Here is a 17,644-nt window from a genome sequence, read left to right as displayed (position 1 = left end):
GGAAAAAGAGGCTGTAACAGGTACAATAACAGGGATATAATGGCTATAACGGGTGTAATTTATACAATTTTTGACCGTACCCGTGTCACGATGCGCCGCGTGCCCTCAAGGCCGTGCGGGCTGCCCCCCGCGCTGCCTGTCGCGACTGCCGGACACCGACCGGCGACAGGCCCGCTGAGGGCCGAGGTGGGAATGCATTTATGACAAAAAGCACCCCATTATATTTTTAATTTTCCGCGCTGGCGGCGGGCGGGCCCGGCGCGGGGCTGGGCGGGCGCGGCTCCCGCAGGACCCCGCGGGCGGCGCGCAGAGCGCGGCGGCGGCGGCGGCGGGAGCGGGTCAGTGCCGGGGGGAGCCGCGCCGGCTGCTCCCCCCCCCGTCCTCCGCGTGGGCGCGTCCGCCGCCTTCGGCTGCGAGCGGGCGGGCGGAACCATCTGCGTCAGGGAAAGGGGAGATCGTAGCTGTCGGGACTCCCCCGCTAGGGAATGGGCCAGCCCGTGTGCCCGCTGTGAACTGGCGGGAAGGGGCGGTACCAAACGCGCGACACGGGGGTTTTGTGGGACGGAGGGCACACACCTGTGCCGTCAGCATCCTTCCATCGAGGGATGTATATAACCATTATATTTTTATAGAACATATATCCCTCTTTCCCTTAGGGTGTGTCTTGTTGTGTTCCTCGTGTCCTTGTCCCAGAGACCGGGGCTGAGGGGTCCCTGTGTCCTAACAAGGTGAGTTTTCGTTGTGAGGTGATTATGAAAACTGAGCTTCTGGGAAGGCCTTTGAGGACTTCCTGGCCAGTCCATGAACTTTTTACTTAAAATTAGGCTGTGCTGAAAACTGGCTCTGCAGATAACTTCCATATTTCCCAGATAAATACACTGTGAGCAGGAGAACCGATGGAAAGGTAGGGTAAAACCAAAATAACAATAAAAGTAACAGTAGGAGTAGTAATAATAATAGTAGTTATTTCTGTTGAAATTGATGAAGCTTCTTTAGGAGTTCGGTTTTCATCTGACTGCCATTAACATTTAACCTTGGCTTTTCTGTCAACAGACATGCAGTAAAAGAAGAATTTTAATTTATTTTCTTGTTGCAGAGAATCAGCATGCATAATGATAGTGGAATATTAAAATTTCCTGTTGTATGTGTGTGTGTGGTGTACCTGAGACACCAGACTCACATGACCCTTTAAAAAACTGTCTGCAAAGATAAAACTGAAATTTATTAGGGCAGGTTCCAGCCATGGTGTTGATTAGTCTCTGTGCTTTTTTAAAGTACAAACATGCTACATGCTGTCTGTGACCAAACCAGCTGAACATAAAACTGTGGTTTCTTGTAGGGCTGGCAGATCCCAGCGTGGTTTGGGTTGGAAGGGACCATAAAGCTCATCCCATTCCACCCCTGCAATGGGCAGGGACACCTTCCACTGTCCCAGGCTGCTCCAATTCCCATCCAGCCTGGCCCTGGGCACTGCCAGGGATGCAGGGGCAGCCACAGCTGCTCTGGGCACCCTGTGCCAGCCCTGCCCACCCTCCCAGCCAGCAATTCCTCCCCAATATCCCAGCCAGCCCTGCCCTCTGGCACTGGGAGCCATTGCCTGTGTCCTGTCCCTCATCCCTTGGAAATTGTCTCTCTCTGCCTTTCCTCTCAGCTCCCTCAGGAAAGCCAAAATCAGATCACCCCAAAGCTTTTCTTCTGTAATCTCAGCTCTGTCAGCCTTTTCAGATGGTTGTTGTCTATTGGAGCTGTATTGGGCATTTTCTGAGAAGCTGCTCCTCAGACTTGTTCATGGAGCAAAATGCAGCCCATGCAGCACACAGGAGGGGAGGTGTTTGTGTCTGGAGACAGATCTTTAGCCAGGTGACTCAAACATCACCTCTCTGTTCCTTCCCTGGTGCCTTTACCCTCCAAATGCTGGTTTTTATTTTGGGCTGAGTCCATAGAACCAGAAAAACTGCCTGGCTGTGCCTTTTGCAGGAGTGTGGAATGACCCTTGGAGGTGCTGGATATGCATGAGCCCTGAGGGCCTGCAGGCTAAAAATCTGCAGAGCCCTGTCTTTCACCACTGAGCAGCCTCAGAGTGGGTGTGGTGTGGGCTGCATCACCTAGGTCTCTCTCATAAAAATAAAACCAGCAGTATCCACCTTGGCAGAGCATTTTGAGCTTTACACCCAGAGCAGTGTGTCTTTATTTTCACTGTTGGTGTCGGTGGGACCTGCTGAAATATTCTTTCTGAGGACTTGAGCCAGCAATCTCAGATCTAATGACCCTAATCCCCATCACTCTCATTCAGAGATCTTTATTTTATTTTGATGCACTTAAAGAACAAACAGCACCTGACTCCCACGGAACCTTTCGGGAAGCAAAACACCTCCCCACCGATTACATGGGGCGGTTTTTTAAAATCCTGCCTTTTCTCCCCAGTGCAGGGAGGCCCATTTCACCCCTGCTGGGAGCAGTGAGGTGCCTGTGGAGCTGTCCCTGGGCGCTGTCCCTGCTGTGTGCCCAGTGCTGAGGCTGCTGTGCCCGTGCAGGGTGCGATGTCGGCGCGGCGGGCGCTGAAGGCTGTGCTGGTGGATCTCAATGGAACCCTCCACATCGAGGATTCAGCCGTGCCAGGTGCCCAGGAGGCTCTCAGAAGGCAAGTTTCACCTCTTTTTTTTTTTTCTAGGTTTCGTCTGGGAGGTGGTCTGCACAAAAGGGTGTGTGAGTGGAGCAAAGTCTGTGACAAATGAGGTTCGCTTTCCTGGTAATTTCTAAAAGGTTTAATAATAAAGACAATAAGAGACAGACAATAAAGCAAAAGGTTATACAGTCAGGTGCTTTACATTCAGCCAAGAGCATATACTAACTCAGAAAATACTTCTTTAAATGCATCAATGTTTTGCAGATTCATAGACCTTCATGCATTATTCAAAATCATTCCCCCCCAACCTGTAAATCAACAGGTTTTTTTATTTCTCCTTATGTCTCCATCCTGTCGGTACTCCCTGGTAAAAGAAAAGATCAATAAACTCCTTCCCTGGAGTTCTGGTGTCCAATAATCTAAGAATGTGAAGAATTTCCTTGTTATCTTTTTACCATTCTCTGAGTTAGTTACATGAACGAAAGCTTTTTACATCACCATGTTGTAGTCCAAGAAAAATATATTTATCACACTACTATTTCTAAATTTTGTTAATGGCAGAACTAAAAAAACAACTGTATTCATACAGCAAAGTTTTCCAACATTATACATATAGCATTCATTTTAATATTTGTGAAAAGCCAATAATATAACATGTACTTAAAACACGGCCAAATCCTTTACCCTGTGTTAATGCCAGGAGAACTCAGCAAAGGGTGGAGATACTGGTGTCACCTGAGCCCCTGCTCCTCTCCTTGGTGGCTCTTTCTGTGTTTTCCAAGCCTTTTCTAGACATAAAACTCCCAATATTCGAGTTGTCTCCACTGATTCACTATGTGTTGTTGAATAGTTGAATTTGGGTGAACTCCCCCAAAATCAGTTCAGCTGAGCTGTTCTTCGGGACTTTGTTTAATTACAGGGACCTGATAATCTGTCAGATCTTTTAGATCTCTGCTGAGATACAGCAAGATAACAGAAAAGCTTGGTCTAGGGAGCAAGGCAACCTCTGAAGAGTTCTCATTTCATTCAGACAAGGCTTTTCTCAGTTATTACTGTTTTAAAGTTTCTTTCTGCTAGGCAGACAACCTCATTTTTTTTCTTTTGTAGGAATTTCAACACATTAATAGACAGGACAGTTAACTCTTTGTCTTGTGGTGAAAGGGTGCCTAAAGATATTGAGGCACAGCAAAATGATTTATTCCAACCAAGTCAGTGGTGAAATAGCACACACAATTCCAGGAATATTTGTGGTGTTTTCCTGGAGAAGACATCTTGCAATGGATGAGGAAAAATCCCAGAGTGATAGCTGATATTGTGTGAATGAAGTAGGACACTAAGATTCTGGGGCACTAAATTAATCAGGATATAGGAGCAGAACTACTGGAGCTGAATGGGCTGCTAAGGGTATTACAAAGCTGGGCTGTTGCTCAGAGGAAAGGTTCACAGAGGGATTAGGAAGCTGCATTTCCCACAGGTAATGCTGTGGAAGTGATTGTGTCCTTAAGATGTAAAATTGCAAGGAAATAAAAACTGCTAAAAAACTGGGTACTCATGCATTGCCTTTTCACTCACTGCACCGTGGTTCCTGCTGCAGAGACAACTTGTGCCAGGTGAGAGTCAACATTCTTGAAAATCCATATAATATTTATGTGCTGCCACAGGTTTGGAGAGCAGGTGTCAGAGACCAGCCAGGCCTCTTGAAAAAATTTATTATCCCACCCTCTTTTCTGCCCATCCATGTCCCTGTCCTTCCCAAATTGAAGCTGGAAGAAATGGCATGCAGCTTGCTTGGGGAACAAATGCCAATTTTAGGGTTACTATGTTCATAGTTCCCAGTTGAGGGCCAGAGGGAAAAATTGTATTAATTTGTATTTTATTATCAACCAAGGGGCTTTTTTACCAGCTCTTACCTTTGAAGGATCAGTGTGAAACAAGAGATAAACAGGAGAAGGAGGTGGCAGGTGCAAGTTTCTAACTTTGTTCTGATGTTCTCCACACAGCCCTGGTGCCTGTGTTTGTTCCTATAGCAACAGAGAAAGTGATGGTGGGGGAATAATTAAAGGGAACACTGTTGAAACTGTCACTTAAAATTATTTGATTGTTTGGTAGCATTTATTGTCAGCACAGGACAATAACGTGGTTTTATGTGATACTGGTGTTCCTCAGGAAAGGGGGAAATGGCTGCAGGAGCTGACATAAAACCACCACCAAGGTAAAACAGACTCCTGGAACATCCTGAACGAGCCACAGCTGCTGGGAAATTCACCCAGCAGTGGAATTCAATATATTAATTCAGCAACAAGCTTCTTTTGTTCGCTTATTTTGATCAAGAAGCAGGACTGACTTTTTTATTGTGTAGTTTGAATAAAAAAAGCTTTTCAAATTGGTTACCATAGATGTGCTGGCTGCTACTGTGAAGAGGGAGTTGGAATCACTGTTTTTCTCAGGACTTTTTGTGGTAGGTGAGGGGAGGATCACTCGTCTTGCTCTGGGGGGTGTAATTCTTGCTGTCCTGCTGAAGCTTTTGCGTGGCACCAGTTTTCTGTGTGGTGCTTTCACCCACAGCCTTTAGGGGTGTTTCTAGCCCCAGGGGGAAGCACAGATGTGAGAAAACAGGAGGAGCCAGTGCCCAGTTTGCCCCTCTGTCCCCCCAGGCTGCGCAGTGCCCCCGTGACCGTGCGGTTTGTGACCAACACCACCAAGGAGAGCAAGAGGGACCTGCTGGAGCGGCTGACGGGGCTGGGCTTCGACATCGCCGAGCACGAGATCTTCACCTCCCTGACAGCAGCCAGGAACCTCCTGGAGCAGCAGCAGGTGCGGCCCCTGCTCCTGGTGGATGATAAGGCCCTGCCTGATTTCACAGGTGAGGCGCTCAGGAAACACCTGGTTAACAAACAGCAGTTATTGAGCAGCTAAGGGAATGCTGTGCTCTCGATCATCTGCAGACCACCAGCCATGGTGGAGCCTGAAATGTGGAATTTTGCGGGGTCATAAAGGTCCTTTGTGCATTTTAAGTCAAACATCAAACAGCCTGAAGTTGTATCTTCTTGAGGAGCAGTGGAAATGGCAGCCAAGGCCTTCAAATAGTCAGGAATTCAGGTAAAACTCAATACTTTCTATTCTTTAAAATATGAACTAATAGTTATCAGCAGGTCATTGGCCCTTTGTTGGGCCTACACCAGTGCTGGTTTTTTTTAAGAGCAAAGATGTCTATTTGTGCAATACCTGACTTCCAACAGAGATTTTACTCCTAAAGAGCTGAAAAAACACTGTGTAGGCACACACAGCAGGCTGTTTCTCTGTTAAGAGATTATTATCATTATTAAATGCAAAATCTCCAGGCAATTATTGCTTATCTTATATTGAACATCTAGGTTTCACCCCATGCACTTTGATACCTTCAGTGGTGACAGAAGGTTCACTGCCCTGACTCCTCTAGATTGTCATCAATAAAGACTTGGTTAAAACCTGCTTTGCTGTCAGAGGCTCCCATTTCCCTCCCTCAGCAGTAAGGAAAGCAGAAAATGATGTGTTCTCACTTGGACATCAAGAGTAGCAAAAGGTACCCACGCTTTTTACATACTCAGAGTTGAAAACTGTATACTGTACAGTGAAATTTTTTTTATTTTAAATCAAAGCAGCAGAAGTATGGCTGGCTTGCCCTGCCCTTGCTGTACAAACTGAAATCTTTTGGCTGTGTAATTTAAGTAGGTTCTAATCTTGCCAGGATCAATGGATTTTCTGTTAAATTTTGATGCCATAGTCTGGTCAGAAATCTGGTCAGAGGTCAGTGTTTCAGCATTGGAACCCTGGAAACTGAGAATTTTAGACTTTTCTCTACTGAAAAGATAAAAGCCTCTGTGAGCAATGAAACCTGGTAATCTGTTCTACCTAACATGGTACCCGGAGAAATGTGCCCCCAGCAATATTCTGTTTGTGCTCCCAGGAAAACTTTCCTGGGGGAGAAACAGCAGAGGCAGCAGTTTTTTCACTGACAACATTTCAATCAGCTCAGTCTCCACGGTTTTGGGACCTTTCCATCAGTTTTTGAGGAGCTGATGCTAGTTTTGTAAAAGATGGCACAGACAGAGGTATCATGGGGGCACGTTGATGCATTATCTGTACTGCTGGGGTCTGGAGTGGGTTGTTTGGTTTGTTTTTGCTACCAGGGCTTTGGCTTACATTTCCTCAGTGCTGCTCTTGGAACATTCAAGTACAGTGGAGAGTGCTTTAAATTCCTGTTAATGGCTGCTATTGAGCTGTTCTTGGCTAATCTCTCCATTAAAGTTGGTCACAGGCAGATGAAGCAATTCTTTCCTAGTTTAAGGACTCAGATGCTTCTTGCTGTGATGTTTTGGAAACAAGGATGTTTTGGTGGCTGTGCCTCCTAAGGGACATGGAGCAGGAGACCTCAGCCAGCAGAGCCAGCCACAAGCTGTGGTTGTCCTGGCAAAGGTGCAGAGGGTGTGTTTGAAGATGAAACAAAATCCTCAGCCAATGCAGGATGCAGCTGATAACATGCCTTTAGTAAGGCCCTCCTGCTAGTGCTGCTCTGCTTCCCCTGCTCTTCCCAAGGGCACTACTCCACGTTGAAAAAAGACCTTCCAGAAAAGCCCAAATTAATCTAGGGTAACAACTTCTGGGCCATATTGCAGTACCATTTTTATTGTCAGAATCAGATTGATGTGTGGAACAACAGTCAGTGGAGTTTCCCGTGACTAGAGGGAATAGAAAAACTGGATGGGATTCACTTGAATTCCTGCTTTACTGTCTTCAAAGCACTTAAATATATGTAGAGAGGGATTCTCAGATGGCAAGCAGTCATTCATTTAAAACAGAGATTTTTGTGTCCTGCTGCATTTCAGTGGGAGTGGTGACAGAATCATCCCACAGCTGCTGTTAAGACTGTCCAGCTCCTGGAGGATGGAACAGTCTGGATAGACCAGCACTTTTCACAGATGCTTTTTTTATCCTTTCTTTTTCTTTTCCACGGATGCTTTATTTATTTACCTTTCTTTATTGTCCTTTATTTTTATCTATGTCTAAAAGACATAAAAGCAGTCTCTGTGGAATGACTGTGTCTGAAAATGCTTTTTTTTTTTGCCTTAAAGTGATTAAGTGCACTTTGCTGACTGTGAGTTGCTAAGTGTGAATTAAATCCTTCTCTGCTGCTCAGTCTTGTTCTATTTCCCAGGGATTGGCACGGATAACCCCAATGCAGTGGTGGTGGGACTGGCTCCTGAGCACTTCCACTACGAGATGATGAACAGAGCCTTTAGGTAAGGCAGCCCCTGGCAGGGGCTGGAGTGGGGGCTGTCTTGTGCTGGGCTCTCTTCTTTTTGGGAAGAAAAGTGTGGTAGGAATATCACACATCATGCTGTGTGTGATGGAGTCACTAATCTTGGTGGGTTTGGGTTCTTCATTAGGAACTTCAGGCATTCCAGACTTCAGTTTTACAGCTTTCAGTCTAAATAACCTGCAGAAGTCACAGCTGAGGGGAGAGCAATTTGTCAAGGGTAAACACATGAAACCAGGGATGTGGGGAAGCATTCACAGAATTATTTGGGCTGGAAATCCAAGCCCACTGAGTCCAAGCTGTGCCAAATTCCCACTGTGTCACCAACCCAGAGCACTCAGTGCCACATCCAGGCCTTGGACACCTCCAGCAATGGAGGCTCCAAATCTCCCTGGGCAGCCCATGCCTGACCATCCTTTCCATGGAGAAATTCCTCCTGATGTCCAACCTGTACCTGCCCTGGTGCAGCTTGAGGCTTTTCCTCTTCTCCAAGAGGTGTTTTCTTGGAGTAGGTGGTCAATGCTGTCTTCATCTGCTGCCAGTTCTGTGTTACATCAGCAGATGTTGACCCAAACCAGCCCTGTCTGCCTCGCTAGTGCACCTTGCCAAAGGAATTGATTTTGGACTTTTACTTTGGGTCATGAGCAGACTCATAACTTCACAACTGGCTGAGTTTAACCCATTACGTATCCCAGTGCTTACCTCATTTTATTGATTTGTATTTCTGTCCTGAATATATTAGTTGTTGAATAATATCCATTGTTTGCTTCAGGCTGAAGACCAGGACACTTAAAAAAAACCACAGTGTGGGCTCTCTCTGACCTGTAACACTTCAATGATTTGTTCTGGGTATTTCCACCAGTCCTCTATAGGGGATGAACTTTTGCTGCTGTCAGATCTGCTAGGCCTGATGAAACACTGACCACTGGCACATTCTCTTCTTGTTGAGCCATGCCCTGTTCCTTCTCCTTTCCTGCTCAGATAATTAATCCACTTGGGATTTGCATTGAAAATGGAATTGCGTTGGGATTGCAGAACTCTGACGTGTGTCTGATTAAATGCAGGTATCTAAGTGTAGATTCCCGTGTCTGTGCTGGTGATCAGGGCTCTGGAGGGATAAGGAGATACTTCAGGGCATTTTTTTTACCTAATAGTTCTTAAAATAGGACAGTTGAACTGTGCCCTAGGAGTGCCTTTTCCTCTGCACCGACTGTGAGAAGCCCAGGCTGACTAATTACATGGTAGGCAACTATTCCATTGACACCCAACATTAACTCAGGTAAATCTAACTCAACATGAGTCCCAAAATGAGATACACAGAGTCTGGCTGTTCTCCAGGCACCACTTGAAATGACTGAGACTAAATTTCTCTTCCTGTATAACTGGGATTTTGATGCCATGTTTAAAAGAATTCTCTCAGGTGAGATCTCTACTGCAAACTGCTGAAGGTAGTGGTTGTGGTGGTGCTGTCAAATTAAATTTTTCTGTCCTTGAGGCATCCTTCCATCATGAAGATGTCTGGCTGCTCACAGAAACATAACCCCACTCTCTTCTTGTTCAGCTTGCTTTGGAATGCATTGATTCAATAGGAGTGTTTGTGATAATTAAGTGAAATGAAATATCATTTGTGTCCTGCTCGGAGCTTCCAGGCTGCTCTGCAGATATCCTCCAAGGAGAATCCAGCTCACCTCAGCCAGCCTCTTGCAACAGGGGCAAAGCAAGACTTTGTTTTCTTGAAGGCTTTTATTTTGTTTTGTTTTGTAAATCAGGGATTGAGGGGAAAATTAATCCTCCTTTCTACCCAGAGAGTAACAGCCAGTGTTTTACACTGTTGTGATAAAGATTAGAATGACCTGCATTACCTGGGGAAAGTGTCAAATCAAAGGGAAAATGTTTGGCAGTCTCCAGATGCTGTCTGGAGGGCTCTTGTTGCACTGAAACTTGGGAGGGGAAGAGTGCTGTAACATTGCTGTGCTTGGTGGACCAGGAGCATTCCTCTAGTGCACCTACCCAGCTTCTCTTTGCTGCAGGACAGGGGGATGCAGTGTCTGCTGTAAGGAAAATCTGCAGGGCACACAACAGAAATGTGAGGATCAAAGATGAGATGCAGGTTCTGCAGAAGTGAGCCTGCTCAAACTCCCAGGGTTAACAGGGAAATTCAGAGGGATGTGAATGTGTCAAATGGCTTTGAGGTTTTTTTAATGTGACTTGTTACTGTAACTCCTTCAATGCTAAAATATAAAGTTAAATTGAAATGATTCACCTGTACCTCTAAGATATTCTTCCCTGTGAGAATGGTGAGGCTCTGGCACAGGGTGCCCAGAGCAGCTGTGGCTGCCCCTGCATCCCTGGCAGTGCCCAAGGCCAGGCTGGGCAGGGCTTGGAGCAACCTGGGACAGTGGAAGGTGTCCCTGCCATGGCAGGGGGTGGGACTGGCTGAGCTTTAAGATCCCTTCCAACCCAGACCATCCTGGAATTGTGTGAAAGCCATTTGAAGCCTTCAGTTGTAAATATAATTCCTTTAATACAAATTTTGTACTCTCTTCTTCATTCATTCATTGTCTAGGTTGATTTTGGAGGGCGCTCCTCTCATAGCAATCCATAAAGCCAGGTATTTCAAGAAGAAGGATGGGCTGTGTCTGGGACCTGGACCTTTTGTGACAGGGCTGGAGTATGCAACAGACACCAAAGCCACCGTGGTGGGGAAGCCAGAGAAGACCTTCTTCCTGGAGGCTCTGAGGGGCACTGGCTGTGCCCCCGAGGAGGCTGTCATGATTGGAGATGTACGTGGGCACAAACCCCTCCTCAGCTGCCCCTGTGCTGTGCAGGGCCTGCAGGGGGGTTCCAAAGCATGGAACTGTCATTCCTAGGGAGAAAACAGGGCTGGGGAAGGGGCTGGAGCCCCAGGAGAGGCTGAGGGAGCTGGGAAGGGGCTCAGCCTGGAGAAAAGGAGGCTCAGGGGGGACCTTGTGGCTCTGCACAGCTCCTGACAGGAGGGGACAGCCGGGGGGATTTGGGATCTTATCCAAGGGAACAGGGACGGGGGAGAGGGAATGGGCTCAGGCTGGACCAGGGGAGGTTTACATGGGATATTGGAGAAAAATTCTTCATGAAATAGGATTTTGAACACTGGCAGCTGCCCAGGTGCCATTGGTGGAGTTCCCATCCCTGAAGGGGTTTAAAAGCCATGTGGATGTGGCATTTGGGGATATGGGTTAGTAGTAAGCTTGGCAGTGCAGGGGGAATGGTTGGACTCAATGCTCTTAGAGAGGCTTTCCAACCTAAACAATTCTATGAAAAGTCACAGGATTTAGTGTGTAATCCATGGGGTTTTTTCTCTCACTTCAGTCAGGTTTTGATCAGGCAGAGAGCACACTCCTGTGACTGTGTGACCGATGGGGCAGCTGAAAGATCTGACTCTGTGTCACTACTTTTAAGTGATGTGCAAAGCAGAAAAACCTATGGAAGTGTCTATGCCCACTAATCCATTGCTCTCCTGCTGTGTCCCAGGACTGCAGGGATGATGTTGGTGGTGCCCAGCAGGCAGGCATGCGTGGGATTTTGGTGAGGACAGGTAAGTGCTTGATGGATCAATGATTTCAGGAGACAGTGGTGCCTTCAGGGATCTCACCCTGTGCCCAGAAGTGAAGGTACTCTGAGCCCTGGGCCAGCCCTGCTTCCATATCTCTCTGGGGTGGTGCAGAGGCAGCCTGTCAAGCAGAGCACAGCCCCCAGCTGATGGCAAGGTGACCAGAGCCAGATGGAGACATCTGCTCTTGTAGTGTGAAGTTTTGCTCTGACTCAAAAATCCAGAGCAGTAATCACAGAACAGAGGGAGCTGTTACTGTCACACCTTAGATTGCCAAAATCAGTCACAGCAATGTAACCTCTGATCATGCAGGAGCTCTGGTGACATTCCTCAATAATTACTGAAGTCATTATAAATACAAATACAATTTTGCTTTGTATGGAAGTGGAACTGGAGGAATTGACAAGTATGGTTTGTGTTGTTGATGGACCCATGGGCTGGGTAAAATCTCTTTGAGGTGGCAGCTGCTCATGCCACACAGTGTGATATGTTGAAAATGAAGGGAAGTAATCCTACTTTCTTCAGAAGAGTCTTCAGAGAGGCACTCTTCATCAGAAACTGTAGTGATAGAAAAGGGTTCAAGATGAAAGACATGAAATTTAGATTAGAGATTTCAGGAAGAAATCTCTCCCTGTGAGGGTGGGCAGCCCTGGCAGCTGTGGCTGCCCCTGAATCCCTGGCAGTGCCCAAGGCCAGGCTGGACAGGGCTTGGAGCAACCTGGGACAGTGGAAGGTGTCCCTGCCCATGGGCAGGGAGTGGGACTAGATGAGCTTTAAGGTCTCTTGCAACCCAAACTACTCAGCAATTCTGTGATTATTAATAATATAAGAACCTACAGCATGGACATTTCCCAGTGTGCAGAGTGAACCTGTTTTTTAACACTGGTTTTGATCCAGAGCTGCCCCAGGTGGAATGAATGTCCAGTAGAGCTCAGCATTTGTTTGGGGAAGCCTTATGGGATGTTTTTTGCCCAGATGGGCATTTTCCTTGTGGGTACTGCTATGGCAAGACTGTAATTTTTGGGGGAGCGGGGGAAGGGTACTCAGAGAAGTTTGGTAAAGGGATCTTGGTTTTAACCTGTTACAGGTAAATACCGTCCAGCAGATGAAGACAAAATCAACCCAGCTCCCTACTTAACCTGTGAGAATTTCCCAGAGGCAGTGGAACATATCCTGAAGCAGATGTTGTGAGAAAGGGAACAGCTAGCTTGAAGAAACATCTGTTTCACACCATTTCCTTCATTCTTGCTTCAAAATATAAGGTCCCAAGATCAGTGCATGCATGGCTTCCATCACAAACCACCCTGGGCTGTGAGGGGCAGGGGATCCATGTGGGCCTAGCACAGTCAAAGACACAGGGAGTGTTGGCAGTGTTTTCTCATTTTAATTTTTCAAAGAATACTTGATGAAAAGCCCCGTCTGGAAAGCGTCACCTGCAGAATCAGTTAAACTGAAAACATGCACTGAAAACACTCAAGTAAGTAAAACTCAAACACCAACAGAGCCTCAGTGGGCCTGTAGTGATTTCACTGTCATCTGTGCCATGCTCTGACCTAAAGGTAGAGATTATGCACATTTAGAAGTGACTCCTAAATGAAAATATCACCATTGCTTAATAATAACTACTGTGGCTGTCTTCCATTAGAACAGATCCTGTTATTTGTTTTTCAAATTTTACATAAAATTAAAAACTGTCAGCATTTTACAGATGTTTTAATTAGATGCTGTTATTAAAAAGAATGATACAGAAACAAAACTCTGGTATTATATGCCTTAGAGACTGTGACTTTTTAAAATTAGGCTTCAGCAGGGTCCTATTAATGCTACAGTTGCAAAATTTCACTGTTGTTGGGGATTTTTTTGTTTCTTTTTAATGTTATGGAAAAAATCCTTCACAAACCATGGGGACAGATTCCAGTTTTTACAGTTGGTTAGCAGAGCTGTAAAATGAAATTTAATTCTGTAGCGTGCAATGCTTTTCCTATGCACTACATCCCCCAATATGAACCAACTTTGTAATGATGGTAAATGGCTTTTCTGGTCCATTTGCAAACTGTAATAATCAAAGTCCTTTACAGTTGTTTTACAGGGCTCCTGTGTGTTAAATTATTAGATTGTAATTATGCATTACTGGAGTATTAACCTTATTGAAAATACAGTTTTGTGTTAATGAACCATGCTCGTTCTTGTTAAACAAAACCATGGTGATGAATGCATTCCTCACATGTGACAGTGTCTCTCTGCAGCCTCCCTTGGTGGGTGGTTACTTCGTTCAGATTTATTCTCTGTCAGGAACAGAATGGGTGGATGGAGGAGATTTTGCAGTAGAAGTGCAAGAATAAATCACAGAATGATTTGGGCTGGAAAAGCTGTCTAAGATCAAGTCCAACCATTCCCATACTGCCCAGGCCACCACTGACCCATGTCCCCAAGTGCCACATCCACACAGCTTTTAAATCCCTCCAGGGGGACTCCACCACTGCCCTGGGCAGCTGTGCCAGGGCTGGACAATCGTTCCCAGGAAGAAATAATTCCAAATATTCCACCTCCCTTGGAGCAACTTGAAATTGTTTCCTCTCATCATGTCACTTCCTGCTTGGGACAAGAGACCTCTGAGGAACAGGAGCCATCTTCAGGTAATGTCTGTGGGCCCTTGTACTGCAAGGTTCTGTTCTGCATGAATTCACACATCTGGATTTTGTGCCAGCTGTTCTGAACCTGTTGGTTTCTGTTTGGAATGATGCAAGGGAGGTCTGTGGCATGGGGTGAGAGTCAGATGCAGAAGGTGGGAGATGTTTCAGCAAAACTGTGAAGACATTTCCCTTGGAGACTTCCAATACTGTGTGACTATGCAGGAATTAAAAGGGACTGTCAGTGCCCCAGAGGTCCTGGAATGTGCTGGAAAGCGTGCACACCCCTGGTGATTGGAATGCAGACACACACCAGCCCAAGGGAAACAGGGAGAACTGCATGGAGGGGAAGTGAGTTGCTGAGCAAGAAGGGGAGTGAGAGAAGGCAGTGATAGCACCTGGAGCCTGAAAATGTGACAGAAGTGTTGGAATTTGTGAAGACTGCAGGACAGGTGGCAGTGCTGGCTGCTCACCTGGCCACGTGTGTGAGGCAGTTCAGAGTGGGGGATGTTTGGCACTGCCCTGCACAGCCACTGCAGCACCCACGGGGCAGGGAGGGTGACACACCTGAGGAAGGGCCTGGAGCACATCCCTGCCCAGGACAGGCTGAGGGAGCTGGGGCTGCTCAGCCCTGGGTGTCCCTGTCTGTCCCTGTCTGTCCCTGTCTGTCCCTGTGTGCTGGAAGGGGCAGAGCAGGGCCCAGGCTCTGCTCTGGGCTCATCCCAGCAATGGCCCCAGAGCCACGGGCAGGGGCTGAGCCCAGCAATTCCCCCTGCACAGGAGACACAACTTCTGCCCCAAACAGAGACCAGAGAGGGGTGCAGTCCCCTCATTCCACAATCCTGTGCCCTGTGCTCTGGGATGGCCCTGCTGGAGCAGGGATGTGAGGTCAGATGTGACCCCCCTGGTCCCTTCCAACCTGACACATCTGGGATTCTGTGATTCTGTTTTATGGCTGGCTGCAAACCAGTGAGTAGCCATCAATATAGTTGCTAGTTAATTATCCTAAATTTCCTAATTTTCTGCAGGTTTTCTAATTCCTTGCCTTTTTGACTGTGGCAATACCCCTAAGCAACAGGAAAGTAACACTTCAAGGCTTTGAATTCAGCTGAAAATAGTGACTAATTAGCCAAATTTGCATGCCCTGATATGGTAGTGAATTTCACTGAAAACTCCTATTTTGTGTTTCATTAAGAAGGATGCAGGTCTCTGCTGGGAAAGGTACACTGACTGTGATGCTCTACAGAGTGTCAGAAATGGAGAATTATACTAATTGTCTATCTGCTTCTAAACTTTTAAACAAAATCTGTCATTAATAAAGACTGAGAATCAATCTTTTAAGTCACTATACAGAAAATTAAGGCTGGAGGCCTTGTTGCATAGGAGCTGCCATCACATTAATTCCAATAACTTTTGTGAATAAAGAATAACTACCACCCCTTCATCCACCTTTGCATTTTGAAAGGGAAGATTTCCCTCTGTCACTGCATTTTGTTCCTTGAAACAACAGCACTTCCTTCCCCATCACCATTTGATCCTTTGGAGGCCACTTTGGATGGCAAATGGCTTGGAGGTTTTTGATTTTGGGGTTGGTTTGTTTTCTTTCTGTCAGACTGACTCAAATTCCCTCTGCCAAGCCGTGTACTTCTGGCTTAGGTTCTTTGCTGATGGCTTGGTGTGGGTGATCACATCCAGGAAATCAGCTGTTGTGATTGTGTCCAGTTGGATCATGTGCAAGTTTCTGTTACCTAAAGACAAGAAAAGTGAATAAATCCTGTTATTATTAACAAAAGAAACTATTTTATGTCCATGCCAACATTTAATGTGGGAAAATAACAGACTAAATGTAGTGAGAAAAATTAATAATTGTGCTTATGCTGAGAGCACACATAATGACAGCTCTAAAAGAAACCCTGATTTTTAGAAATTTAGAGTGTAGTTTAAAACTTTTCCAGGCAGATATCAGAGCTCCACCTGCTGGAGTTAGAATATTTATTCCAAGAGTTACAGCAGGAAATCAGCATTTCCCAGATTCTCTGTTCAGAGCTGAGGTACCTGGCTGATGATTTTCAAGAGCATCAAAAATTTTCCTCACTGGTCTCATGGCTGCCTCCTTGCACACGAGTTTTATGTCTGACCCAGAGTATCCATTTGTTTCCTGTGATGGAAATCAGAATGATACATTACAGCTCACAAATCAGACAAAAATGGAATTTACAGGCATATATATTGTGTATGTATGGATATAAAAATTTGTGAAGTCTATTGCTGTCTGAAATTATATACACACATGTTATATACATTTATATACATTATATATTTTATAAATTTATATACATATTATAGCATTTATATACACATAGAAACACACACAAACTTTTTTTTTTTGTACCATCCCATCAAAATTATGTAGCTTGTTATTCTTTGAATACCTACAATACTCATAGGACTAAGGAAAACACTGGGCATTTTCTTACTAAATGCCAATTTTCTGCAGGTCAAATAAAACCCACCTTTCTGAGCTTTCCATCCTCAGCTTTCCTGATAATACAATAAATGTATTTCCTTATGAACCCAGAACTGAGCAGTATTGTCTCTGTAAACAGATGTAAGAATCTCAGCTGGGTAAACTAAAATATTTAAATATATAGTCTAATGCAAAACCAGCACAGGGCTGGGGCCTTGAGCAATCTGGGCTAATTGAAGGTGTTCTGCTAACAGCTGGAGGTTGGAACAAGATGATTTTTGAAGTCCCTTGCACCCAAACCATTCTAGAGTTGTGTTTCCAAAGAATCCAGGATGTGACAAATGATTACATGAAGGAAACTGGGGTATCTAGTGAATCTCTTTGCTGTCAAATCCTCTTTTCTGCCACAGCAGTGGAGCTGTGACAAACTTTCCCTACACAATTAACTGTTCATTACCCTGATGAATTGGAAGTGCTCCCAGCTTGGTGAGAACAGTGATAAAATCTGCTGTTGCTGGAAGTCTCCCTGTATTTAAGGCTGGAAAGATGGCCCAGCAGAGAGGACCAGGACACACCATTTTGCAGGCAGAGCTGCACGAAGCCAGTGATTCCCATTAATGTGTGCCATGCTCAGCCCCACATCTCACCAGTGTCCCTCTGGCTGGTCCCCAGGTGAGCTGAGGTGTGTTTCCAGCTCTGTGTGTGCCATCCTCAGCCCCACATCTCACCAGTGTCCCTCACCTGTCCCCAGGTGAGCTGAGGTGTGTTTCCAGCTCTGTGTGTGCCATCCTCAGCCCCATTTCCCACCAGTGTCTCTCACCTGTCCCCATGTGAGCTGAGGTGTGTTTCCAGCTCTGTGTGTGCCATGCTCAGCCCCATTTCTCACCAGTGTCCCTCACCTGTCCCCAGGTGAGCTGAGGTGTGTTTCCAGCTCTGTGTGTGCCATCCTCAGCCCCATTTCCCACCAGTGTCCCTCACCTGTCCCCAGGTGAGCTGAGGTGTGTTTCCAGCTCTGTGTGTGGCTGTCCCAGCCCTC

General features: G+C 46.0%; 2 protein-coding genes across 6 annotated transcripts in view; one reads left to right on the top strand and one right to left on the bottom strand.

Moving 5' to 3' along the window:
• Positions 1–510: 510 nt before the first annotated feature.
• On the top strand, positions 511–15,625 carry HDHD2 (haloacid dehalogenase like hydrolase domain containing 2). Its single transcript, XM_079330376.1, has 8 exons — positions 511–728; positions 2,425–2,641; positions 5,281–5,489; positions 7,821–7,905; positions 10,489–10,705; positions 11,433–11,496; positions 12,599–14,849; positions 15,131–15,625. The coding sequence occupies exons 2-7, from the start codon at positions 2,541–2,543 to the stop codon at positions 12,700–12,702; spliced, it is 780 nt and encodes a 259-aa protein (XP_079186502.1). The 5' UTR covers positions 511–728; positions 2,425–2,540; the 3' UTR covers positions 12,703–14,849; positions 15,131–15,625.
• KATNAL2 (katanin catalytic subunit A1 like 2) overlaps positions 15,473–17,644 on the bottom strand; it is a 27,514-nt gene continuing 25,342 nt past the window's right edge. For all 5 annotated transcript variants that reach the window (XM_079330359.1, XM_079330355.1, XM_079330356.1 and 2 more), the window contains 2 exons: positions 16,197–16,299; positions 15,473–15,889 (listed from right to left, as the gene is read on the bottom strand). In XM_079330359.1, coding sequence (XP_079186485.1) covers positions 15,750–15,889; positions 16,197–16,299 — 243 coding nt within the window. In that variant the 3' untranslated portion in view covers positions 15,473–15,749. The remainder of the gene's footprint in view (positions 15,890–16,196; positions 16,300–17,644) is intronic.

Source organism: Erithacus rubecula (genome assembly GCF_903797595.1).
Source record: "Erithacus rubecula genome assembly, chromosome: Z".
In the NCBI taxonomy this organism is placed as follows: Eukaryota; Metazoa; Chordata; class Aves; order Passeriformes; family Muscicapidae; genus Erithacus; species Erithacus rubecula.
The sequence above is the reverse complement of the archived record's forward strand: the minus strand, read 5'-3'. Positions and strand labels throughout refer to the sequence as shown.

Coding starts and splice junctions, on each gene's coding strand:
- HDHD2 (XM_079330376.1), top strand. CDS start 2,541: ATGTCGGCGCGGCGGGCGCTGAAGGCTGTGCTGGTGGATCTCAATGGA. Junction 5,490..7,820: donor GGCCCTGCCTGATTTCACAG/GTGAGGCGCTCA, acceptor TCTATTTCCCAG/GGATTGGCACGGATAACCCC. Junction 7,906..10,488: donor ATGATGAACAGAGCCTTTAG/GTAAGGCAGCCC, acceptor TTCATTGTCTAG/GTTGATTTTGGAGGGCGCTC.